Source organism: Etheostoma spectabile, unplaced genomic scaffold (genome assembly GCF_008692095.1).
Source record: "Etheostoma spectabile isolate EspeVRDwgs_2016 unplaced genomic scaffold, UIUC_Espe_1.0 scaffold119, whole genome shotgun sequence".
NCBI lineage: Eukaryota > Metazoa > Chordata > Actinopteri > Perciformes > Percidae > Etheostoma > Etheostoma spectabile.
In genome coordinates this window covers 1,226,913-1,253,054 of record NW_022605570.1, presented here as the reverse complement: position 1 = coordinate 1,253,054, position 26,142 = coordinate 1,226,913, and the positions used below count along the sequence as shown (strand labels likewise).

The following is a 26,142-nucleotide window of genomic DNA, read 5'->3' as shown; positions in this document are numbered from 1 at the left end:
AGACAGCAGTAGTTCCATTTTAACACACTTCCCACTCAAATTTTGAAACATCGCCCTTGAGTTGGGAGGAAATGTAGGGATTTAGGAGCTTTCCCGCATCGTAATCATCATTAACATGGTACTGAACTCAAAATAACTTTCTTCAGTGAACTAAATAATGTATAAAGTTCCACATGCTACCCCATGAATCAAGAGTTTATATGTGGAAGGGGTGGATGTTGACCTCAAATGCCAGCACATATTTCTGTATGGAAAGCAACGCAGAACAAAATGGACCAATAGGAAAACGTCAGTTTGGCCATTACAGCTATTTTTGCAAGTGTTTCTCACTGAAAGCAATTCATTACAGGGATCATTTGCGGCTGAAAAATATGAAATTTGGAAGGATGTACAAAGAATTAGCTGCCCACGACAAAACCACAGGTGTAAATGCACCCAGACTCTTATTTACCTTTCGCTGGTATCTCTGGTGGTATCTCCTCTTGATAGTCTCTGCTCCTTTTCTTCCTGTATCTCCTCTCCTTTTTAGGCAGAGCAGGAGACACATTGACCACACTGGTGACTGTCTCTCCTGAGCTGGATTGGGATCAGAAAACCAAAGGTTTAAAGCACTTAGGAAATGTTTAGCTTTTATGGCTGTGTGAGGCTGTGTCAGCCTAAAACCTTACCTGTTCTGGGGGCTTTTCACCAAGAGGTAATTATCTGCAGAATTAGACAATACAACATTTAGAAACATAATTACTGGTGTGGACACAAAGTTATTGTAATTTAGCAAACTTCTAAACTCTAACTCTATAAAAAGTTGAGTTTGTTTAGGGTTCTAACTTTGAAAGAAACAAGAAGAATCACAGAGAAAAAGATCAGAACAGGAAAAAGGAGTAAATTGATACATTGCTGTAGAGCTATAATGATTCATTGACAATCAATTAGTCAGTCGATCGATAGAAAAATAATCACTGACTATTTTGATAATGATTATGATTCATTATTAAGTAATTTTTAATGCCAATTTGAAAATGAAATTGCTTTTATCAGCCTCTGAAATATGACAATCTCCTGTTCCTTTCATAAAATGAATCATATTAAACTGAATATATTATACTGAATATATTTTGTGAGTTTTAGACTCACAAAATTAAACATTTAAAGACATCTCCTTGGACGTAGAGAAACTATGATGGATATCTTTTCACTATTTGCTGACATTTTAGAAACCAAACAGTCGAGAAAATAATCGGCAGATTAATCTTCAGTGAAAATAATCATTAGTTGCAGCCCTACATAAGAGCCAGATTAATTAAGGTAGGTCAGTGGAGAGTTATCTTGATGGTGCTGCTAACCTTTTAACCTCTGCTTCCTCTGTATGTACTGGCAGGTTACTGTCACCGTGAACATGCACATACACAGCAAACCCACTGTGCAGATCAGCGCTGCACACAGGTACACATCTGAAACACAAAAAACATGTACACATCGGGCTTTGGCTTCTCTTTACACAAAAATGTGAAGGAAAAAAAAGGAGTACATGTTTTGAGGAGCTATTTAAGGCACTGTACTATATCCTTTGGGTAGGGCTATTTTTGCCTGCCAAGGACAGTGCCAGTCAACCACACACACACACACACACACACACACACACACACACACACACACACACACACACACACACACACACACACACACACACACACACACACACACAACAACTTACCTTCTAACAAGCTCCACAGGCTTTCTTTGGCCTTTGTGGGTGGTAGGACATGCACTACATGAAGAAAGAAAGAGAGAGAGAGAGAGAGAGAGAGAGAGAGAGAGAGAGAGAGAGAGAGAGAGAGAGAAAGAGAGAGAAGAGAAGCATGTTAAGCCCATAGTCAACACAGTGACCTCCCTGCCGCCTGATTACACGCCGGCTAGAGTTTAAATAAAGCTAATTGTAGGAGGACAGCAAGCCGAGGTTGGCCTCCTGTCTGCATGATTCTGTCTCTGAATCATTCTCTAGAGGGCTCAACCTTAACCTTTGCTGGATGAATGAATGCAAGCAGGTTAAGAGCAGTGGTTCTCAAACTTTTTTCAATGATGTACCCCCTGTGAAAAATTACCTGTGCCAAATACCCCCAGACCAGTGCAAAGCAATTTTTTTGGGGAAAAAAGCCTGTATAAAGAGGTATATTACAGCGCTGCACCACCCCTGTCTGATTGACTAAACAACATCAACTTTGTAACTGAAAAGCATTTTAATGCCACTTCAAATGTTTAAAATATTTAAATATCATAGTATATTTTGTCATGTAATTATGCATGACTTATATTTTTAAATTAAAATATAAAAAAAACCCACATCTCACGTACCCCCTGCAGTGCTCGAAAGTACCCCTTAGGGATACGCGTACCCCCATTTGAAGGAAACTGCTTTAGGGGTTTGCATCATTGTAAAATTTAACCTCACATCCACCTATACACTGACCGTTACCCTCTCCACCTTCATAACACACTAGCGTGACCAGGCACCTCTCCTTAACCTGTCTCCCCTAGTTATGCTCTTATAGTTCTAGCCTCCGCCTCAGACACCGCCTACCAAGAGCCTGGGTCTGTCCAAGGTTGTATTCCTAAAAGAGTTTTTTCTTCAACACTGTTGCAACTAATTGGGGTAATTACTAGAATATTTGGGGCTCTATAAATTATAGAGTCTGGTCTAGACCTACTCCATCTGTAACGTGTCTCGAGATAACTTTTGTTATGATTTGATTCTACAAATAAAATTGAATTGAATTAAATTTAAAATAGTGGACTACCATGTTGCAGAGCAACAATCAGTAAACTAGGTGAGGGAGTGGTATGACATGCATCAAAGGTCCAAGAATAGAACCACGGACGTTTCATATATTAAGTGACATGCACCCTAACCCTTATGCTAGGGCATTTAGACACCAAACGTGAAGCAAACAAGGCGCACACAGCTCTGTGAATTTCACTACCCACGGATGGCTGCAATAATCTTTTCCACCATTTCTAAATTGACGTCAGGACGTCAGGAAAATGTCACGGCTGACAGGCTTTCCTGACTTTTAAGTATTCATGTCACAAAGCAAAAATTGGCATCTTTGGATTGACTTTGCATGTGTGAACAACGCAGTAGGCTATTAGGCACCCGGAACAAAGAGTCCTTGACTTGAGATCAAGGAAGACAAAAGCAGACTTCTTATTTTCAGTTGGCGACCATTAATGTGGTCAGTTTAAATGACTATCGCTGGCAGATATGGTCAGATGTACCTAGCTAGCTTATTAACGCTAGCTCCATGCTAGTTGACTTTTGAGTGCATTTAAATATCTTAAATATGCATTTGATAATAAATAACAAACAGACTAAGCTTATAACAAAAATGTTAGCACCATCACTAGTCAGTGGATATGAAGGAGCAGGGTTGTTTTTGTGTTTATGTCAAATAGTACTAAAATTACAGTATTAGTAAAAAAGTGTAATATTGAACTGTTTGGCAGACCTGCGAAGCCTAATTAGAATGGCTAGCATTGACTGGACAATAGATGTTTGCGGGAGGCATTTAGCGAGTCAGTTCAGACACAACTTTAATGTGCACACCATAACGAGAACAAGGAGAAGCTTGTTAAGATGGATGTGACTTGCAATGTTTTTATAGATATGGCTTACTGTACATTCCAGCACAGAGTAGATAACTACTACACCCCAAAAATCAAATGTGAGCACCAATGCGGAATCAAAGGCCTGTGAACGCAGCCTAATCTGTGTAATGAGGATCCCAGCTATGCACTGCTTGTGTCCAAAATGGCTGAGAACATTTTTTTTTCCTATACTCAACGTGAAATCTCGCCCCACACAATCACTCATTTCTCCACCCCATCTGACCACAGTAGTCTTAACACCGCTGTCCTCTTGCTGAGCTGGTGGTAGGAAGCTCGTGAAGTGACACCCACCAGGGCATCTTAAAAATACCCCAAACCACCAAAAGCTGACGACATGCAGGCTCGCCATGCCGGCTCACCACGACTGCTGGAGACTTTCCCACAGGCAGACTGGCTGTGCTGCGTGCTGACTTACTGACTGTCTGCATGCATCGGATGATTCCAAAACAAAACTACAAAACTAGATTACCAAAATCTAAAACTCCAAAAATTAAAGTACAAATATAATATGTAATTCAACCAATTAGAAAAAGCAACCTTCCTTCTGATAGCTGCAAAACGATTTGTTAGACAGAAATCAGTTCCTTTTCGGATTGGTTTCCTGTAGCAGTACAGTAAATGTCCACTAAAACAAATCAGACCTTAACAATTCCACCATCTGTAGGTGAAGGAGAAGGCATTTTCTGCTCATGGGGAATTAGACATATAAAGAAGTGGCTGCACACTGAAGTGTATGTATTTAATTGACAATTTAGGACAACCTGCTACGGCCTATACAGAGATTCACCACAGCATCAACGCTCAAAATAGAACTTTTCAACACACAATCACTCACAAATAAAGCATCCTTCATACAAGACCACATTATGGACAAGGGATTAGACCTCATTTGCCTGACAGAAACTTGGCACCAGCCAGGGGTTTACTCAGCGCTTAATGAAGTCTGTCCCCCCGGTTACAGCTACCTGGAGAGAGCCCGCAGCACTGGTCGTGGTGGTGGCCTAGCTGTCATACACCGACAGAACTTGGAGCTGTTCCTCCTCCCTTGCCTACACTTCCTCATTTGAATGCCTTGCATTTAAATGTAAACCCCCCTTCCCCATGACAATGCTTCTCATCTACCGGCCCCCAAACCCAACTCAGCTTCATCTCAGAGATACACGACCTCCTCACAACACTCTGCACCCTTCTGCCACTTATATACTTGGAGATATCAATATTCATGTTGACAACCCTTGCTGCCACCTTGCAGCTGAGTTTCGTGCAACTATTGGACTGCCTCAACCTTCAACAACATGTTGATGTCCCCACCATTCCAGGGGCACACACTGAACCTGGTCATTTCTAACTCGCCTCCTTTAACAACATCTCGTATGACCTGGTGTGGTCTGACCATAAGGCCATCTTCATGGAGCTTTCACTCCCTTCCCCTCACACCAAAGACAAGCGTCAAATCTGCATAGGACCTGAAAAGATCAACCCAGACACCTTGACCATTGACCCCAACTCTCTCCTCTGCTGATTTCCCTCTGTCACAGAGTCGGTTGACTTCTACAATCATCTCTGAGCACTCCTAAACCTCCACGCCCCTGTCAAAACTAGAACTGTCAGCTTCTTACGCCAGCCCCCTGGTACACCTACGAACTCCGGCAAATAAAACAGCTGAACGTGTCCTTGAGTGGCGCCTCAGGGCCTCAGGACTCATTGTCCATAGGCGGGCCTACCGAGAACATCAAAGTCCTACGCAAGGTCTTTGAGAGATGCACGTTCACAGTTCTATTCCACATTATCAACAAGAGCCCTGGCAACTCCAAGCAACTTTTTTCTGCCATACATGAATCCTCAACCGAAACTCCCTCTCTCATTCAGTAGCCCCAGAAGAGAGTGCAACATTTCATCTCTTTTTTCAGGAAAAAACTAACACCATCCGCTCCCTGCTATCCAGTTTCTCCACACTGTCACCTGACTGCCGACCACAGCCTGCGTTTTCCCAACCTCTGTGCTGTTTTTGGTCATCTCACAGCGAGAGGTTAACATCATCAAAAAGATGAAACCATCACCTGTGCCCTGGACCCCCTCCCAACAGCCCTGATAAACAAACCCCCTGCCATAGTCCCCTCATCACAAGGTCATTAACTACTCCCTTCAGGCAGGCCATGTTCCATCTACACTAAAAACAGCGTTATCAGGCCATTTCTCAAAAACCCAACCTAGACCCAGAAGTCTTTGCTAACTACAGGCCCATCTCCCACCTTCCATTCCTTTCCAAGGTGCTGGAAAAAGTAGTTGCCGCACAGCTTCAGGACCATCTAAAAAAAAACAACCTATTTGAGAATTTCAGTCCGGTTTCCGCCCTGGCCACAGCACAGAACCGCCCTGGTCAGGTCACAAATGACTTACTGATACTGCAGACGCTGGCTCCCCATCTCTTCTCATCCTCCTGGACCTGAATGCAGCATTCGACACTGTGACCACAACATCCTCCTACATCGTCTTAAATCCACTGTCGGTGTTTCTGACTCTGTCCATGAGGGGTTCTCATCGTACTCACCGGGAGACTGAGCATGTCGCCTGGGAGAGGCTAATCCCTGACGCACAACGTCACCTGTGGTGTCCCTCAGGCTCAGTGCTCGGCCCCACCTGTTTATCCTCTACGTGCTCCCCCTTGGCCATGTCATCAGCCGACATGGAATCTCGTTCCACTGCTATGCTGATGACACTCACTCTACCTCAGGACTCACCCAACCCCCTCTGCTGCCCTCCATCATCTACTCTGACCACCTGCCGGGAGGAGGTAAAGCGTGGTTGCCAAAACTTTCTGCAGCTAAACAGCTCCAAGACTGAAGCCATCTTACGGCACTCCTCACCAGGTTCGGTCATCTGCCATTACCAGCATCAACCTCTCTGGCCAAAAATCCTCTTCTACATCAGCCACTAACCTGGTGTTAAAATGGACTCTCATCTGGCCTTTGAGCTCACATAAAACATCTCTGCAAGACCTCCTTTTTCCACCTCAGGAACTCGCTAAACCCGTCCCATACTCACTCCAGCGATGCCGAAAAGCTTGTCCACGCTTTTGTCTCCTCCAGGCTGGACTACTGCAATGCGCTCCTCACTGGATCCCTGGAAAAGCCTTCAAAAGCTACATACATCCAGAACAGCGCGTGCTAGGATCCTTTGGAGGGTGCGCAAACACGACCACATCACCCCCATCCTCAAATCTCTCACTGGCTTCCTGTGTCTCTCAGGATTGAGTACAAGGTCTCCCTCCTCACCCATCAGTGCATCCACGTGAAGCCCCCCCCTACCTCAAGGAACTTCTCACCCCTCAGACCTCTACCCGGACCCTCCATCTGCCTCAGGTTATCTCCTAACCTCCCGGAACAAAGCTCCGTACTATGGGAGATCGGGCTTTCTGCTCAGCGGCTCCCAGACTGTGGAATGCTCTCCCTGACCACCTGAGGACACCACAGACTGTGGATGATTTTAAACTGGCCTTAAACCCACCTTTTTAGGAGAGCTTATGACTGATCTCTTGCCCTTTTCTACATTGTTTTTGTTTTATTTTATATTTATTATTTTCATGCTCTCCATGTGTTTTATTTTATCACTTACTTTTCTTTTTTTTTTACCATGTAGCACTTTGAGATTTTTGCAAATATAAAGTGCATTATAAATTAAATTTATTATTATTATTATTAACCTCCCAGTCAAAACTTTCATTAGGGATTCAATTAGATTTACAGCCAGTGCCATGAAGCTGTGTGGAACAGGAACTAAGTATTATTACAAAGTTGTCAAAACCATTAAACATCACAATAAGCAGTGGGACGTTTTCATGCATGCAATTCAGGTACTTTAAAATGCCGCATCATGCTCAAACCTCTCTCTTGTCAAACTAGACATTTGGTATAGGATAATATTTAAGAAAACAAAATTTCATTTCCAGCAATAACAGCGTTCCTTATGCCAAACAGCCAAAACCACATGTCTTCTTTTGGTGTTTTTCCATCAATGGTACCTGCTCAACTCGCCTGTGGCACCCCGTTCTCCTTTTCCATTGCAGAATAGTACCGCCTCATGCACGAGGCGAGCCGTGGCTGGTCGTCATATCAGGAAACCTAACGCGTCACTCACACAGAACGTCAAAGATATTTTGATTCTTGGCGTGTTGCCACAGCCAGAAGGCAAATTAGTTTCTAATGAACCTGGAGGCAGTAGCAAAAAAAAAAACATTAGATAAATTATTTACCAGTAAACACGGCAGGTTTGTTCAGGACACCAACCCGCCCCTGTCTGTCGCAAGCAATGATGATGCTGCAATTAGTGACGATTCTCTCCGACTAATCAGCGGTCTGCAGATTTTCACGTCACCTTTTGGATAACCTCAGCTCGCTAGGAACCTCAATGAAGGTAGTACTACAAAAACCACCGGTACCAGTACCAGGGACTTTTTTCCTAATGGAAAAAACAAAAAAGGCGAGAAGAGTTGAGGCGAGTCAAGTAGATACCATGCAGTGGAAAACACCATTTCACTAGTTTACAGACGTTAATCGATGCCCAATTAGAAAATGAAATGTACCAATCGGTGGTGTCGGCATTTTGCCCAAGAGGTGCATTTTAATTGGAGTTCCCGTAAGATTCCTCTCTGCTGTTAAATGGCTTTCAGTTATTCATTTTTTTTACAACAGGTGCTTGATATTTTGTACTTGCTTAAAAACTGTTGTTAATACTTTTCCCAAGACTGTTTGTCGAAATATCTTTATGGACCCAACAGTTCTTAGGCTGTTTGCTACTCCCAGATGTAAGTTGAGTGCAGATTTGAGTCGGGCATGCAACACTTTGTGACAAGTAGCATACAAGATGCTAACAAGAGACTTCTGTAATGTCAATACAGTGAAAATGGACCTACTTAACCAAGTTCGTTCACTACTAGCTACAAGTTAGCATCAAACACAACAAAGGCTGTCCCCGGAATGACGTTTTGAGCCAACGTTAGCAATCAAATAAATCCTAGATAGCTAAAACCTTTTTGAAATGACTCCCATATTATTGTTGTTGTATGTAATGACAAAAGTTTATCATTTCATGGATTTCATAAATTTTTAGGATTACACATTATGCTGTAAACCATTGTCATCTGAGCATGCGCTACTCAAATCTGCACTCGACTCACATCAGGTAGTGACACCGTTCTCTGTTGGGGTTACTTCTGGGTTCGGTCATCATCTGTGAAATCACTAACCTGACACTGACCACATGTGTAACTGCTGTTGAGAATCACCTGCCTACATTATTTTTAAGGGCAAGATTGACAAAAAAACTGAAGACTTGGTTGTGGACTGTTACGGGTTTTATAAGACCAAATACATTTGGACAATTGCCAAATATCTACTTTGTAAATGTGAGAAGGTCTGCAGTTGAAATGGTTTAGGACTATGCAAAATCAAAGCCATGTGCTTAATCTTAGGTTTAATCAAAACATCTGGCATTTTTCTGTTTTTTTTGCTAGCAGACGGAAGAGACGAGGAGGCACCATCACGCAATACAAGTTAATGGAGAGCGGAGAGTTGTTTTGGCTTCGGTGGCTGTGGCTTTCCAGATATGGCGCAATGTGTTCTGTCTCTGTGGGTCCAAGGTAATTTAATCTGTGGCAGTTGAACGTTCGAGGCTTCATGTGCCACTGAGCAATTTTTATAGGAATGAATACGGCACCGCCTTCAACGTTGTTTCTAATTCTCTTCATCCATGGGACCCACTCTGTATGAAGATATGAAGGGCTCATTCTAAGCAAACAAAAACACGATTCTTATTTCCAGGTGATTGTACACTAATAGAAACGCAGTTATTAATATTATCTTCCATTTCTGCCAATAGATTGTCCTAAATCCTACTACCTTAACACAAATAAGATATTTTGTTCAAAATATCAAAGGCAAAAATCACTTGGAGTAAATTTTATCTTATGTGTTAGCTTCCTGCAAGTGTTTTGTAGCAATGAGCTGAACTCATCCGAAGTCTACGTTATGTAGTTTGGCTGTTACGTTATCAGCAAAGCTTATGTGAAAGGCATATTTTATATTAGAACACCAATATTGTAACATTCTCTTTTCCCTATTACCATCATTGCTTATGAAAATCTTAAAACCACCAGTACATGTTGTAAATGACAGCATCTGCAATAAAACTATAGCAGATACATGACACACCAACACAGTCTCACTGCACAGTTTCTGAGTGAAATATAATTTAAAACAGACGTACTCCCACTTGTATGAAATGGCGGATGATTTAATTTAAAGACCCGGTCTTCCTTCACAGTAACACATTCACAGCGTAAATCCCGATTACATCTATGACGTTTATGTGCCTCAGGTTCTGTGCAGCTGTGTCGCGGCAGCAGAACATGTTGGAATATTTAGAAATTAGATAAATTGGGTGCACTGTATAGCACTAAACTGGCTTTTATCCTCATCTAGAAAATGGCTTCTATTTAAAGCAACTTTTGAATGGCTGAAGACTGCATTGGACTACAGTGGAAACATTCAAACAAACTACTTTTTGTTCATCAGAACCACAGAGATGCATTCATTTCCTGACTGTTTCAGATTTGTGGATCTTTTTTGTTCCCTAACAAATGCAACACTGTAAACATCAATATGCAGACGTGTACTGGAGTGAATAATGATCTTCTGTCTTCACCATCTGCTGAGTCAGTCATTGCTCTATTTGACTGTTTTATAAATGTCAGGAAATAAATGTAAGTACACAGTGATGTTGTGTGTCTTTACAAAGGTTGGAATAATTCACTTCCTGTTGTCTGTTTGCATCTTTTCTTCTAAGAATTGGCATCTTTTAGTACTTTTGCAAACTGTGTCTCTATTATTGCAACAAAATAGGCCTATTTTGTTGTCTTCTGGATGAGCTAGAGTCCGCCCCATTTCTAAAAAAAAAACTCTACAGGGGTGTTTGACTAGTGAAGCTGCCAAAGCAACTCCCCAGAATTCCATGTTCTTGCTATACTTTAACTAATGCCACAGCCGTGTGCCATCTACCTTCTTAGAAGCACCCTTTCAGTTGCCCAAATGTTATAGAAATACCTAAGAGTTCAGTTTGTTTACGCTAAGAGGAGGCCGTGTTCTACTGTGCTCTGCCCCCAACCCCTTTGACCTCTCTGGATGTGTTTATTATAGCATTAGTAAGTAGAGTAATGGTAGTTTTGTGTGATTGTGGAAACACCTGGTCACCTAATGTTATCCGACCACAGGAATTCCATCACTTTGACGTCACAAAGACACACATTTGTGCACATAAAGTCTCAGTCATCTGCTGTTTCTCATATGGAGTGGGGGCAACCAGGAGCAATGGACCCCGAGGGGTTTCAACCACTAAGATGTGAAGCTGATGTTTATCATAGCTGCTAACTGTTGTTGTGGATACTGGGAAGAAATACCACTGCCTGCTGGTCTGCTGGGAAGAAATTGTGCAGTTTCCAGTGTTGATGGAGCTTTGGCCTGTCCATTACAATGACTCAATCTAGATACTTGACATTGTGTCATATTAGGAATTTGTAATTTACTGTATATGGTGAACAAATTGAATGGTTTACAATTTAGTTCATTTGGTTTTCTATGAATTTTATAGATTTAAATGGTCAAGTTTATAAGAGCCTGCCTGATAAACTGGTGGTCCGAAGTTTGAAAAAACAAACTTTTCCAGATTAGAGTTACAAATATTTAGTTTTTAAAATGGTAAAGACTTGATTTCAATAAATAGGTTGGATTAAATGTGGAATAGGATTTTTATAACCAGATTCTGATTAATCAGGTCGGGATTTGAAGAGGAAATTTAGACTAACAAAAATCTATTTCAAATATATAAGTCTCCATTTGATTTCAAAGCAAAGGGATTTAGTGTACAGATATTAATGCTGACATATATATACAGAAATGATAAACATGTGAACATAAAATACAGCCTTTGATGAAATATGATGGTATAACCATCAAATTAGGGTTGTAAATAAAATCTAAATCTAAATCCATAAAATAACAATGTAGTATTCAAATTGCAAGAGGCTGCACAGCTGTGTATGGAGGTAGTCTTAACAGCCTGCTAAACAAGGGAGGTATCCTATTTACAGTCCCTGACAAAAGTCTTGTCGCTTGTGTACAAATTGACCTGAAGTGCCGCTAAAATATATTTCTAATCAAGATTTATTTACAAGAAATGGTTCATTTTATCCCAACAGCTTTTGTAATAATGTTTCAGTGCAAAAAGAAACTGTCAAAAAGTATTCTAATATTCACAGCTGGTAAAGCCCATTGAGTCAATTTTTGCAAAGACATAAGTGTTGTCGCCTTGTCATATGAGCTTCACCTGTGACTAATAAGGATCAATTAGGTCTCAGGGTGTGATAAAAACAACCCCAGTACACTAGACCTTCACATCAACTGCAACTAGACATCTGCAAACATGCCTAAGATTCACCCTGAGGCTAAAGTTTTGATTATCAAGAGGCTGAAGACCAGGTCCACTGCTGATGTGGCAGACACCTAATGTGTCTCAGCGTCAAGTACCGAGGATTAAAAAAACATTTGAAAACATGGAGATGTTTTGACAAGCCCAGGTCAGGCAGACCCGCTAGACAACTGCTCGAGAGGACCGTTTGTTGGCTCAAATCCAAGGCCAGCCCATTTTCCACTTCAGCAGAGCTCCACCAGACCTGGTCCCTGAAGTCCCTGTGTCAACCAGAACGGTTTGTCGGATTCTGTCTCGAAATGGCCTCTGGTCGACACGTGCCCAGAAGCCAGCACTAAACAAAAGACAATTGAAAAACCGTGTGGCATTTGCCAAGGTCCACAGCCTGCTAAAAGGATGGACGCTGGAGAGTGGAAGTAAGTGGATTTTTCAGAGGAATCTTCTGTTGAATTACACCACAGTCGCCGCAAATATTGCAGGAGACCTACTGGAGGCCGCATGATCCAAGATTCACCAGAAAAAAGTGAAGTTTGGTGCGGAAAAATCATGGTCTGGGGTTACATCCAGTATGGGGGGTACGAGAGATCTGCAGGGTGGAAGGCAACATCAATAGTCTCAAATACCAAGAAATCTTAGCTACCTCTTATATTCCCAACCATAAAGAGCCAAATTCTCCAGCAGGATGGTGCTCCATCGCATACTTCCATCTCCACTTCAAAGTTCTCAAGGCGAAGAAGACAAGATGCACCAGGATTGGCGGCCCAGTCACCAGACATGAACATCATGAGCATAGTGGGGTAGGATGAAAAAGGAAGCATGAAGACCAAACCAAAGAATATTGATGAACTCTGGGAGGCATGCAAGACTGCTTTCCTAGCTAATTACAGTATTCATTCAAAAATGTCGCTGCAGCCTTTTTTTAATTAATATCTCTAAAACCACAATGGACGGAAGCTTCCTTGGATGAAAATAGCTCTCCACATCCTTAAACACTAATAAATAAGAGAGCCAGACACGAGCCAGCTGCCCTCGACCGTCACTGCAGACAAACATTTAAACTTCACCATCCTCAGCACAACTATCTCTTGTTTCAATACTGTGGAGTCTCTCTGGCCTCTGTCTGTTCTACTTTTGGGAGGAAAAACTCCATGTCCAGGCCAATGTCAACAGCTCTCGATATGGACTGCGTGTCAGCCTGGGCCCAGACTTGGCTGTTGACACCCCGAAAGACACAGCCTGAAGAACGCTTCCATGGAAAATGTGGTGAGCAGCGTCTAGTGTTGTTGAACACTGACAGTACTACAGCATTGAGCTTAAATAATAAATGAATTGTCTTTAGATTGTTACAAGGTTGAAACTTTGTGATGCACTCGGTCCTTAGATAAACCATTCTCAAAGGGGCCATTTCACATAAATGCCTCTCTATTAGCTTTCTGCTGATCTTTGATGTAACACAACACTGACTGAACCTAAAGTCAATTCATGGAAGTATCTGCATTCTCTGCTATAAATGCTTAGAGTCTGATGTGTCTTTCTCTGGGAAAGAAAGCTGTCAGAAAGTGACACATTTCTAGTCTTTTAAAAGTAAATAAAGGAACATCTGGATTAGCATTAGCATCAGCATTCTCAAAAACACAAACTTCATAAACAAAAGCAAACACAAAGGTGGACATCCCAATACTATCCATTGCTGACTGACAAACGTAAACACAGGACAAAACAATTCACCTGATAGAGATTGTAGAGATTATCTGATCATATGTTAGCAACAGTAACTGGCAGTAGGTCTGTCAAGCGTTGAATTAGTCTTTTTTTTCTAGCTTTTCCAAAACCAAAAACACTAGCGCAAAAAATATGGATTAACGTCACCCATTGATTTGTGGACACATTTAAGGCGCTTCCACAATCGATTCACTTTTTAGACAAAGTAGTTGCCTTTTGGCTCTAACCCTTGTATTGTCTTCCCGTCAAAATTTAAAATCAACAATTTTTAACACTAGTTGACACTTTTTTAACTAGGTTTTTAACTTTTTATTATGTTTTTGTCCATGTTTGTCACTACGTAACACTAACTTATTAACTTTAAGCTTATGGTTATTTTTCGAATTTATCGTCTATAAACCTAATTTTTAGGAAATTATACCTAATGTTTGAGTTAGAAAAGCAAAAATTAGGATTTATTTAGAATAAAATTAAAGGAGTCAACTTTGACTCAATACAATTTCAAAACCACTTCAAATATCTCTCCAAATGCTATAAATTGAATAGGACACCTCAAAATTAATGAAAGTAGAGATTTGTTCTTGCCAAAGAGCGTTGTGTGGCATCAATCATGTTATTTTGGGTAGTTAAAAAGAACATTGATACAGGAAAACATGAGGGCTAATTTATGATGCATATGTTAGCATGCCTGGCTAACTACCCTCCAGTGTATCTAAAGAAATAACCATACGTTATTTCCAATGCCATCATTGACTAACTATAATACAAACTCGACATAATAATGACGACTAGCATACCCACTGTGTAATGTTTCCACATTGGATGCTAGCAGAGGTTTTCTATGTTAACGACTCTGCTTTTTAGTCTTTTAGCATGATAATGTGTATGTAGCCATCAAGTGTATATTTAAGAGTTATTTTACAAGCTTTTCAATAAAAAATAAATCAGTTAGAAACACTTGAAGTTCAGTATGAGATAACTAGATCCTACTTAATAATTTAATCCTACTCATGGAGCTAATGCTAGGCTAACTATCTAGGTAGCTAGATCTTATTTGATCTGCTAGCAACAATAGTCATTTCAGTACTCCAATTGATGCTTGATGGCTATAATTGAGAAACCTGCTCTTGTCTAGCTCTGTCTAAAATTGAGAACCTGTTGTTAAAAAAATTAATTGAAAAATTTTGAGGTAAATCTTTGCAAATTGCATCTCAGGACATAAAGCTTGACATACATAAAGGAAAAAATCTGGTTTCTGGTTTTATGAAAGTGAAGGGATTTCTAGGCAGTATCTGGTACCCGTGGATTTGTCATCCATTCCATTGTGTAAACGTCTGAAGTGCCAGCGGTGGCATTGAAACCTCATACTCTCTCTGCTCTTTCTCCAAGATCATCTACCCGGTAAAAGCCACAACTTATTGCCATGGAAGATTCTTTTTATCTCCATACTTGCTCCTAACCAATGACTTTCCCCTCCCAAATCAAAAGCAAGACAGGGCTTTTGCTCAGTGAACCCACGTCACTGTCTCTTCAGCCAGATGGATTACATCATCCAGTTGTGGTGAGAGAAAATGCTACTACTGGAGATGCAGAACTGCTCCCCTTATCTTGTTTTCACAATTTGAGTTTACTTGGGGCTCCTATAAGGTCTGCACATTGCCCTGTTGTGCATTATAAACACGAACACTATTGCCTATGAACATTGTACTATTTGCTTTGAACTGATATTTGGAGGAATTTTGACAAAAAGAGTCAAGTTACACCCTTTCCCTCTTTTTCAGATCCAGCCATTTAGTTGAGGTCTAAAATAACCTTAACAGGGGATCCATGCTTTATATCAGAAACATCAAGCGAAATCCTCAAACTGATTTTTGTGTTCACTGGGGGCTGCTCTCCATCAGTCACAGTTTTCTGCTGCTGGCCGTGGTAGATCTCCGCAGACAAACCTGGAATCACTAAAATAAATTTGCAGTCTTACTATTATCAACACAACATTTGTCACAGCTTCTGTTGTGGTTTCAGAAATAGCTGTTCAGTGTCCGCCCTGCACCATTAAAAGCAGTGATGTCATTCTGTGAGAAACTGGGCTAAAGCTACTGGTTTGAGTGACTTAGAGCAGCCAAATGCCAGAGGTTCCCTACCATTTTGTGGCTTAAGACTCCAATTTAAGTTTAAGTTTTAATGCTTTCCCAATGTTTTTGTCACTTTTTTTTTTAGACGTTTTTGTCTCTTTTTTCAACATTTTCTGTCACTTTTTACGATTTTTTGTCACATGTTTCAACGTTCTTTTATTAATTTTGTTAAATTGTTATCAATGCTATAAAATGTTATCCTGGAAATACTGAGTTCTCGCGAGAGCACAATTTGAATTTGCTCAGTGAGTTACTCTGGCATTGAGTAATGCTGCGGCGGGCCAGAGGAGAGCTAAACAGATGACAACAGTTAAATCCACCAGTTAGCTCCGCTGGTAGCTAATCATATGGGGCTCTGGATACGTCACCCCGTGTGTTGTTGTAATTGGTCGTAGTGTTATCCAATTGCGTGCAATGAGATTTTTAAATGCACGCTTGGTGCCGCCCCTCAAGATGCCCGACTTTCATTACTCAATGCCAGAACCTTCATCTTTCAGATTTGGGTCTGGACTTCAAGACAAATCAAATTTGATAAAACACCCAAATTCAATTAAAGTAGCAAACTTATAATTTATTTTACTTGTGCAGATTGTTGTATGGAACCATCCATGTAATGTTTTTTTTTTTTTGTTGACAATTTGGTTGAAGGAAACCCACCTTTCTTTTTGAAAACAGTTCAGACACAAGGGTTTAAAAAAAACCTTTTGGCAGTGCATCCCTTTCAAAAACTCTCTAAGCATCTTTTACATGTTCACCGCTTACTGCCTGGCTTTAATGTTTACTCCACTAAAGGTGATCTTGTCCTAAACGATTATCTGCAACTCAACCAAGCAGGGTGATGCTCACAGAGTGCATCAGCTAATGTTTCAGTGATAAAAAAAGGACAGGAGAAACTAAAACAGTAAGTTCCATCAGCACTCACCTCTGAGCTCAGTAGCGGCGGTGCAGTTTGACGAGGCCTTCCAGCGGTCCTGGTGCTTTTTAAACTCCTGCACCCGGCACATGTAGAGCCCCCGGTCCCCCTCGGACACGTTCAAGATCACCAGGTCAAATATCTTCCCCTGCTTCACCACTGTCAGCTTCAGTTTAGGCCAGGGGAAACTCTTTGTGTAGTTACCATAGAAACGGGCCTTTCTCATGTTGACGCGGGCGATGAGGAGTTCGTCCTCCGGGCGGTCGGTGCCCTCTGGCAGGAAGGTCCATTTTACCACCGGTAAAGCAGCGTTGCGGCGCCGCTGGGACACAACACAGGAGAGTGTGATGTTTTGACCCTCCTGGGCCACGGTGAACGGGGAAGGGGTGATGGTGACGTTGATGGCCAAGCACAAATCTGGAGAAGATTTACACAAGTTTTATTTACTTAAGTCAAACTTTTAACAAACTTTTGGAGCTGGCCGCCAATTTAAGCAATACATGTTTTTTGTATCTGTACAAACCCTTATCTCAATGTTTTTGTTGGTTTCTACAAAGTTTTTTTATGAGGTTTTTGTATTTTGGGGGAAAACTGGCGCTTTTTCCAACATTTTTCACCCGTATTTTAACTTCCTTTATTTTGGATGTAAAAAAAACTTCAAAACAGGTCAAATTTGACCTGAAGAAAACTGCCACTCTCTGAAAACGTCCGGCATCTGAACTGGTTGTAGTTCCACTCTGGTTCCATATGAGTGTGCTCACAGAATATATGAAGGTCCATGGAGCTCTACCCCTCAAAATCCATTTTCTCAGGGTATTATTTTTTACCTAGTAATTTGGATGTTGCATTTGAAAGGGGAGGCTAAGAATCTTTTTAAAAGTTACTTTTTTGTTTTAAAAAGCCTTTAAAAAATTCAGTGAAAGCATTCTCTGGTCACTTCCTTTACAACATTCGGGCTAGAAAGAGTTTTAGCTTGCTAATGTTTTAAAGACTAATTAAAAGGGAGTGAACCGGCTCTCCGTAGATGGGCTTTGATGTCGTTTACATACTGCCCATCCATGTCTGTCAATAAAGATTTACATTTTTTTTTTACAACTTACATACATTATACAATACAACTTATTTTTATAACCATTTGGAACACTAGGCTAATAACTATCAAGATGTCTGGGTTGAATTGGACTTATGATTATCTGATATCCAATCTGAGTCAGAGAAGTGGATGCAAGTTGTCTTGACAAAACCCTTGTGAAGCCATCCTCTTTTCCTGTTTTGACTGCATGTTGGTTACAGCAAGCCTTTGATTTGGACAGAGTTGAGGCATCTCTCTAAACACATTCAGCTGCTTCCTGTCTTTCCATTGTTTTGTCCATGCCACAAGACGGTAAGCAACACTGTTAAAAAAAAACGTTTTCGTGTAAAAGTAAGTGCTGAAACTAATACAAAATACTGTATTTACTAAATTTTGATCGCTAATTAGTTGTTCTGATGTAAAACTCGGTGAGGTAACTGAGAAAAGTTCAACAAACCTTTATAAACAACTTTTATCAGTTAAGAGTTGCAAGTCAGATTTTCTGTCCAAACATATCCTTTCAGTAGTGGGAGTTACACATATGACTCACAGCCTAGTCTCGCATTGCCAGACCCTCCTCCACAGCGCTGCAAAGGAGGGTCTGGCTAGTCCACACAGCATTCTGTGATGAGAGAAGTACATGCTATGGTTAATTGGCATTTCTTTAAACCAGTCACAATTGTCTTGGGCGGTGCTAGGCGCCGAGCAGAGCCACGGTAGCCTCGGGAAGTAGCCTCGGGAAGGAAGTTGCTTTGGTTGTACATGTGTACTTTTATTAAATGTTGTTTTAGTCGTGCAACAGAAAACTCTGATAGGACAGATAGTCCAGCTAGCTGTCTGGATTTACCCTGCAGAGATCTGAGGAGCAGTTAACCATAGTCCTCAGAAATCCACTGGAGTTTACATTCCGAAAACGGACTTCTGGCGAAATTTCCGTCAACACAAGAGCTATCCCGGAAGTGGAACGTCATGGATATAGACTACACACAGCCTAATCAACGCTGCTTTCTGCACTGTTAGTAGCCACATTAAGACCATTATCAGTTCAATTTTATTAGAGAAATTTCTGAAGAGAAGACTTAAGAAAATACATCCTTTTCTTCTTTTATCTGGTCTCCTGTGTGAACCTGATGATGAGATTATTGAGTACATCCATACCGCTCCCACTGGCTGCAGGATGAAGGCACAAAAGTTTTTTTTGTTTGCCAACCAAGAGGAAAAAGTGTTTTCCTATTGTTTGGTGTTTCATTGCGAAACAATAGTCTGCACGTTAGCCAGTTTCACATTCAAATAGCAAATTTATGCAGCCTAGCGGGGCCATAGTTTGACTGACAAACAAACTATATGCCCCCCCCCCATTTCATTACATTTGATTAAAATGTGTCAGTATCCAATAATTCTATTTGTCTGAGCTTCAAAACAGGGTTACAAGTTTGCATAGCAATGCTGCAATCCCAGTTTGAGTGGGTCAGTGATTCTAGACCTTAGAAACAGCAGTTGACCAAACAATCTCCACTCAAGGTCAACTTACTCGCCTGCTCTGGAGCTTTTCACTGCCTCACTGACTGGTGATGTTCACTCAGTTGGAGCTGAAGAAGTTCAAACTTGACATTATTTTCTCTTTTCTCCATTTTTATTTTCAGGATCAAGCATGTTCTGTTCATTGCTACTGTTCAACTTTTTAGGCAACATGGACAAGAAGTCCTGAAATGGCTCAGAATAATGTTCATAGTTGTGCAGTTCACATTAGCTTAAAGGTTTGTCTTCAATTAAAATGTTTGGATCTTAGGTTTTCAGTGGCGGTTTAAATAACCATCAACGATTAATTGGGTTTAGTCTTTTTTTAAAATGAAAATAAAGTGGATGTTCTCAGATTCCTTCTTCTTAAATTTGTATATTTTCTAGTTCCTTCACTCCTCTGTTAGTTGCAGCCCTAGTTCCTCTCAAATCTGTGCCAAATGTGAAAAACAAGTCATCCATACACTCAAAACTGAGAGCATGTTTATGACAAACTACTGAAAAATCAGCAAGAATTTAAGGAACCGTTTTTTCTAAAATTGTCCCTGAACTATGTATTACCACTGGGGATGGAAGTCCTTTTCATTCCACTTCCAATAGGCCGCTGGAAATCACAGTAATGGTGGTAAAGATGGTATTTAAGTGTGAAACGTCTGCCTGACTTAAATATGTCTCTATATCACCGATGCAGTATGAAAGTATTCCAATCCTTCCAACAAAGTTTGTTTCATAAATAAAAGCTGCAGTTGATTTCTTTCTGAATATCCACACATATCCATACGGTCCACATCTCTAATGCGGTTGTTGTTGCTCAACAGACTTCTTCCCCGTTGTGCAGACAGCCGTGTTGTTTTTGGCATGTGACGACATGCGTTGTTGATGGATGAATATTGAGCAACAAACTTTACTGCTGCATGACGATATAACACACATCTGTTTTCCCAACCTGCCGCAATTTTAGCAATGCACCTTTTCCACGACAAGCAAGCACTTTACCATCACACAGCCCAGATGCTTCCAACACAGCACGCAATTAAAATCAGTCTTTTTTAAAGTTTTGTCTTTCATTTAGTTTTGAGTGACAGAGCAAAACAAGGAAAACATAGATGAGTGGCTGAAAAGTGGTGTTTCAGTGCTGTATGTTGACGCTGAACTTTCAGACTGTTTCATTAAATAATCTGTTTTGACAGATGATCACTCAAATCATTAACATAAAAGTAAAACCATAAGCTCTCTATTTTGCTTTGAACACCACCAATTTTCCCTTTTGGAGTTCCCTCTCATCCATGCAAACACATACACTTTTGATAAACTTGTTTGTTTTATCCTACCCTGCAGTCTGACTTGGAACTGAGTTATTTCAGCAGAAAAGTATGTAAAGAAGCTTCAGTTAACAGAGTTATCTACCAAAACTATTGTTCTCCATCTCCTCGCCCATCACCCTCTCTGATGGTTTGTGCAACGCCTCTCTTAAAAAATAGTAGGACAGTTTTTTGTCTCCACCACATCCACTTTGGTATGAAGTAGAAAATAAACTTTTCCTACCTCCAAGCAGTGCTCGAGTCAGGAGAGCGAAGACCACAGAGCAGATCTTCATTTTCCACAACTGCAGCCTCCATAAACTGCCAGTTAAATGCCTCTGAAGAGAAGAAGCCCCAGGTTTCCTCCTCCTCCTCCTCCTCCTCCTCTACTTCTTCTCTTTTTTTCCTCCCAGCTGAGGAGTGTAATATGAAACATTGGCCCCTGTCTCTACTCAGAACCTTCCGCCGCCCCTCCCCCACTCATGTCACACACAGTGAAAACACATTTGGCAGGCTCACGTGCACACACACACACACGCACATACATACACACACACAAATAAAAGCATGTGCTCAGAAAAAGACAGGTGAGCATGTGCGAGGAAACATGCACACAGGCACACACACACACACACACACACACACACACACACACCTTTGCAGTCTGGCGAGTAAGTGGGAAATGTAATTTCCTGTGCAGGAAAGAGGGGATGGAGGGGAGGGAGGGGTGTGCTGTTGAGATTGACGCCGAGCAAATCACACTTCCAGCTGTGGAGGACAGCGGGCGCTGACCAAAGTCAGGGCTTTTATTTTGGAACACACACATACAGGGAGGGGGAGCATCTTTGTGGCCAGTGAAATGATGGAGAAGATGGAGAAGAAGGTTAATTCTGCATTTAAAGTTACTTAGTTATCCCAGAGTTAAACTAGCGTAATTGCTCATTTTCCTTTCAAAATTGCAAGCTCCACATTGCATAAATGGTCTGTGTCTGTGTCTCTCTATCTGTGTCCTCTCATCTCTTGTCTCATGTAACAGGATCCCACAGTGAATCTTTGTACAGCAGCCTGTCAGCTCTGGGTTTTGGGACACTTTGCTGGCTTTTTATCAAACCTCAGAGAGCAGCGCTGTGAGGATCCGGGACACTTTTGATTTACAGATAATAAAGGAGATGGCTTGCAGGGCCTCATAAGTGCTTCTCGTCTGGCGACAGTTTGACAAACATGCAGTTCCCTTGACAAAGAATTCCCCAATTTTACCAAAGCTCTAAAGCCTTCAGCATTCAGCGGACAATGTGGTGTGGGGTTCACAAAATTAGGGCTCCAAAGACTCCTTGCTAATACATTTTTACATTTACATTTTTTACTATGAGTTCCTGCATGATTTAAGCATGATTTCATTATTGTCTCACAACGTATTCATTGCATTAATGTCATAGTTAACTCGCAATTAACCACACATTTTTATCTATTCTAAAGCTCCCTTGATTTCTTTTCTCATTTTAATGCTCTTATCAACATGGAAAAGTGGATTGGCTTGCTTTGGGCAAATGTTTTTTTTTATTGAAAACGACATTGTAATGTTCCATTTCACACGTAACATTCTCACTTGGAACAAATAATCTCTCATACAATGTAACACTGTCCATCAATAAAAGGTTGAAAAAAATGTTTTGAGAAGGGGGAGAGAATTGGCATCAGCTGTGTGCTTGGCCATCATGTGGTATTTCAGACTGGACGTGCTGCGATGATAGCTCAGTTCACAACGACAAAACACATAGATCACTTTGATCTTGTTAAGTGGAACCATTTGGCAACTTTTAAAAAGTAAACTTTCCATTCAGAATCTTATTGGCGTCCATTTCGACGTCTCGCACTCACCATCCACTCAAAACCTAACGTTTCTACACTTTGGCCGGCTCGCAAGCCCAAACGGCGTGTGTGCGGCGTGCCTGTTGTTTTGTTTCCGGTCTAGCTAGTTCCGGTGTGGTGATGTAGTTTTTCTAACAGTACTAGTTGTTGCAACAGCATGTGAAAAAAAATACTAAGTTTGCTAGGCCAAAAAAAATAATACTCATTTTAACCATATATAACTATATATAAGACTTTGGTAATCATGAGGTTTTGTTTTCAAAAGAGATATGAGGAATTTCAAAAAGCCAACGTGACCGTTTCAGCTTTACCTTAAAAAGGTTAATTTAAGACGATGTGAAAATGCCCTTAAACCTCAGAGGGTTAAACCAAAAGTCAGCGTTGACTTTGTTGCGCAACTTAAATTACATTACAAACGTAGTGCTTATTTAACCCAAACCATGCTCCTTTCCTGAACCTAAACAAGTACTTTTGAAGTTGTGAACTTCACTTCCCAATATTCTACCATTCCATGATACACAGAGTGCAGGTCTAATGAAATGCTTGGTGGGAAGAGAGAGAGACCACGCTGCACTAACCATCCGGGGAGAGGAAGAGGAGAGGGTCGCCAGCTACAGGTTTCTGGGGACTCACATCAGTGGACAACCTGGAATGGACAATCAGCTCCTTGGCCCTGGTTCTTTTTATGGAAAGTGGCAAAAGATCACACTGTCTGCAGAACTGCTAAGAACCTTTCATCGCTGCTCCATTGAAAGTGTTTTAAAATACTTTCTGACTACCTGGCATGCCAATTGTACAGAGGCTGACACAAAAGTATTCAGAGAGTTGTAAAAACTGCGGGAAAAATCACTGAATCATCTCTACAGGACACCTTCGGGACCCCGCTGTATCTGCAGAACTAACAACACCGATGATGTGACCAACCCGGCATCACAAGTTCTGTCTCTTACCCTCCGGAAGGCACTACAGAGCGCTCACAGCTCGCACCTCCAGACCGAAGGAGAGTTTTTATCCAAGAGCCATCACTGAACTGAACAAAAGCAAGCACTTCCCCACCTTGGTGTCATGAACCTCGATGTGCAAAAATACAACCCGTGCAATACTGTTTCCATGCTTTTAAAATACTTATTCATATATTTATTGGCTGGAATAACTGAACAAGTGAATGTAAGAGTATTTTTTGTGTATTTATTACTTTTATTTTCAGGTATGGCAGAGCAGATTCCGTGGTACACAAGCTTGTGCAATGACAATGAAGTCTATTCTCCTCTATTGTATTCTAAGAAACACACCACTGTCGCATTTTCTTTGAATACAGAAAGATCCTGCAAGTGGCAAAAGTGATACGGAAAGAAAGTTTGAGATTTTTTATTTTTTTTATGATGATAATAACAATGTTGCTTCATTTAGGGAAAATGGAACACATCATTATCCAGATATGATTAAATGTCCCTTTGGTTTATGCTCTTATGTAAATACAAGTCATAAAAGTACAAATAATTGTTTACAAGGCTCCTCTGGTGCTCAGATGTGATACTGGGCTTCAGTTTGTCTAAGATTTTTTTGGGTACACTTTACTTGAACTTTTCTACATAAGAGTGACATGACACTGTCATGAACATGTCATAAAACATTATAAAAAAGTCATAAACGGTTATGACATAAGACTTTTTTAGTAAGTAAGTGTCATTCGGTTTTGTCATGAAGAGTTAAGGTTATTGTTAGGGTTAAGGTTAGGGTTCATTTGTTATGACTGTCATGACAGTGTCATGTGAGTGTCATGTGTTCATGACAGTGTCATGTCACTTTTATGTAGAAAACTTCAAGTAAAGTGATAGTTGATTTTAAGTGATTTTTTTTAGTTTTTCTTGGAGGTAAATATTGCCCCCTTGTGGAAAATGTATGAAATGCTTGTTAGTCTAGAGGTTTTCTGCTGAGTGGAGCTATGTGCATCATTTGTGTCCGTGGAGCAGTTAGAGTTTCCTCAAAGAGTGAAACATAACACAAATACACACATATTCAGGCATGGCTGAAACTGTGTTTATGTTTTATACAACACAACTCAACAACCAAATAATAAAGGCATTATTAAAAGTCTTCAGACGGACGCTTATTATGAAAACCCTAATGCTACGTTTTTGAGGTTTAGTTACATGCGTAAAGCAGATCTAGGTTTGAGCGACAGAAGGCCGCCTGGTTGACCTTTCACCCAGTAGCCATGTTTGAAGGGTTCACATCATCTTGCAAATCACTGTGCCTGACATTTATCATTTCAAGTCTTCGGACACCGTGGCCAAGGGATGTTCTGGTTGGCCGGGATGGCCCAAATTAACCATTTGAGTCTGTAGTTGAGAATAAATAAAGGTAACGTATGGGCACCTGCACCGTTTGATACAAACATGCTTCTTTCAATAAACAATATACAAGAAATTAAGAAAATGTTTTTTGTTTGTGTGATTACAACGTATTTCTGTTTTTTGGATGATAGACAGAAAATATTAATTATCAGTACTATACTTAGGCCCAGTCTTACCTCTAAAGGATTCTTTAAGCTCCCATCTGTAAGGAAGAACAGTTTGAAATATAATGATGATGTTAATATACCAGACAAAGCACAGGGTCATATTTTATCCAACTTTCTTAATTACATGTTATTTAGATATCGTCACTGTTGGCAGAAACCTTGTATCTCCATATTTCATTATTTTAACTTTTTTTATACACAATGCTATTGGTCACTGTCTACGTCTGCCTGTAGGCTTTATAATTAGTTAAACAGTGACGGGGTGATTTCTTCTGAGGAAAAAAGCTTAATAAAATCTTTTCAAATTAGCCTTTCAGAATACTTGAAAGGCAAAGATTTGGGACATACAAAGTTTTCACCCAACGTCGACAATATAAGACATAGAAATTTAGGCAAATATAAAAGAGAAATGAAAAAGGAAGAAAAAAGTTGTTCAATTGTACAGTTCACAAATTATTGCAATATGATCTCACTGTCCATCCCTTCACCTGTGTTGTAATCACGAACATGCTTCCAGATGATGTAGAGTTTGAAAATAATAAATCCAGCAGCAAGGAACAGGCCGATCCCACCTCCGATCAAAACGTATTTAATTTCTGAAAACAAAAACAAGCAGAAGGCATCATCACAGGGCCAATAACAAACGAGATGCAACGCAATACTGTGACAGAACAGAACATCAGTTTGAGTGATGCCTGCTCATGTTCAGGCCTCCTGACATGCTAAACGTGTGTGTGTGTGTGTGTGTGTGTGTGTGTGTATTTCCCAACTTGTTTACTTTGTAGATGATAAATTTCTCAGTCATGGTATCATGTTTCCTTCTGAAAATTGTATTGCATCACCAGTGTTTGCAATTTGATTCTGGAACAACTAGCAATCACTGAGGGGGTTACACTCTCATGAGAAATTGACTTCTTGAACTAAAGACTGGCAATCAGTGCTACAAAAAT

At 40.6% G+C, this 26,142-nt stretch overlaps 1 protein-coding gene across 2 annotated transcripts in view; it reads right to left on the bottom strand.

Annotated features, from left to right (window-relative positions):
- Positions 1-21,191, bottom strand: part of vstm4b (V-set and transmembrane domain containing 4b) — a 23,163-nt gene extending 1,972 nt beyond the window's left edge. The window contains exons 1-6 of one of the 2 annotated variants that reach the window (XM_032510612.1): positions 21,044-21,191; positions 16,918-17,325; positions 1,712-1,765; positions 1,341-1,448; positions 669-702; positions 452-576 (exon numbers count right to left, since the gene is read on the bottom strand). In XM_032510612.1, coding sequence (XP_032366503.1) covers positions 452-576; positions 669-702; positions 1,341-1,448; positions 1,712-1,765; positions 16,918-17,325; positions 21,044-21,095 — 781 coding nt within the window. In that variant the 5' untranslated portion in view covers positions 21,096-21,191. The remainder of the gene's footprint in view (positions 1-451; positions 577-668; positions 703-1,340; positions 1,449-1,711; positions 1,766-16,917; positions 17,326-21,043) is intronic. The other variant, XM_032510613.1, reaches the window with a different exon arrangement.
- Between the last annotated feature and the right edge of the window lie 4,951 nt (positions 21,192-26,142).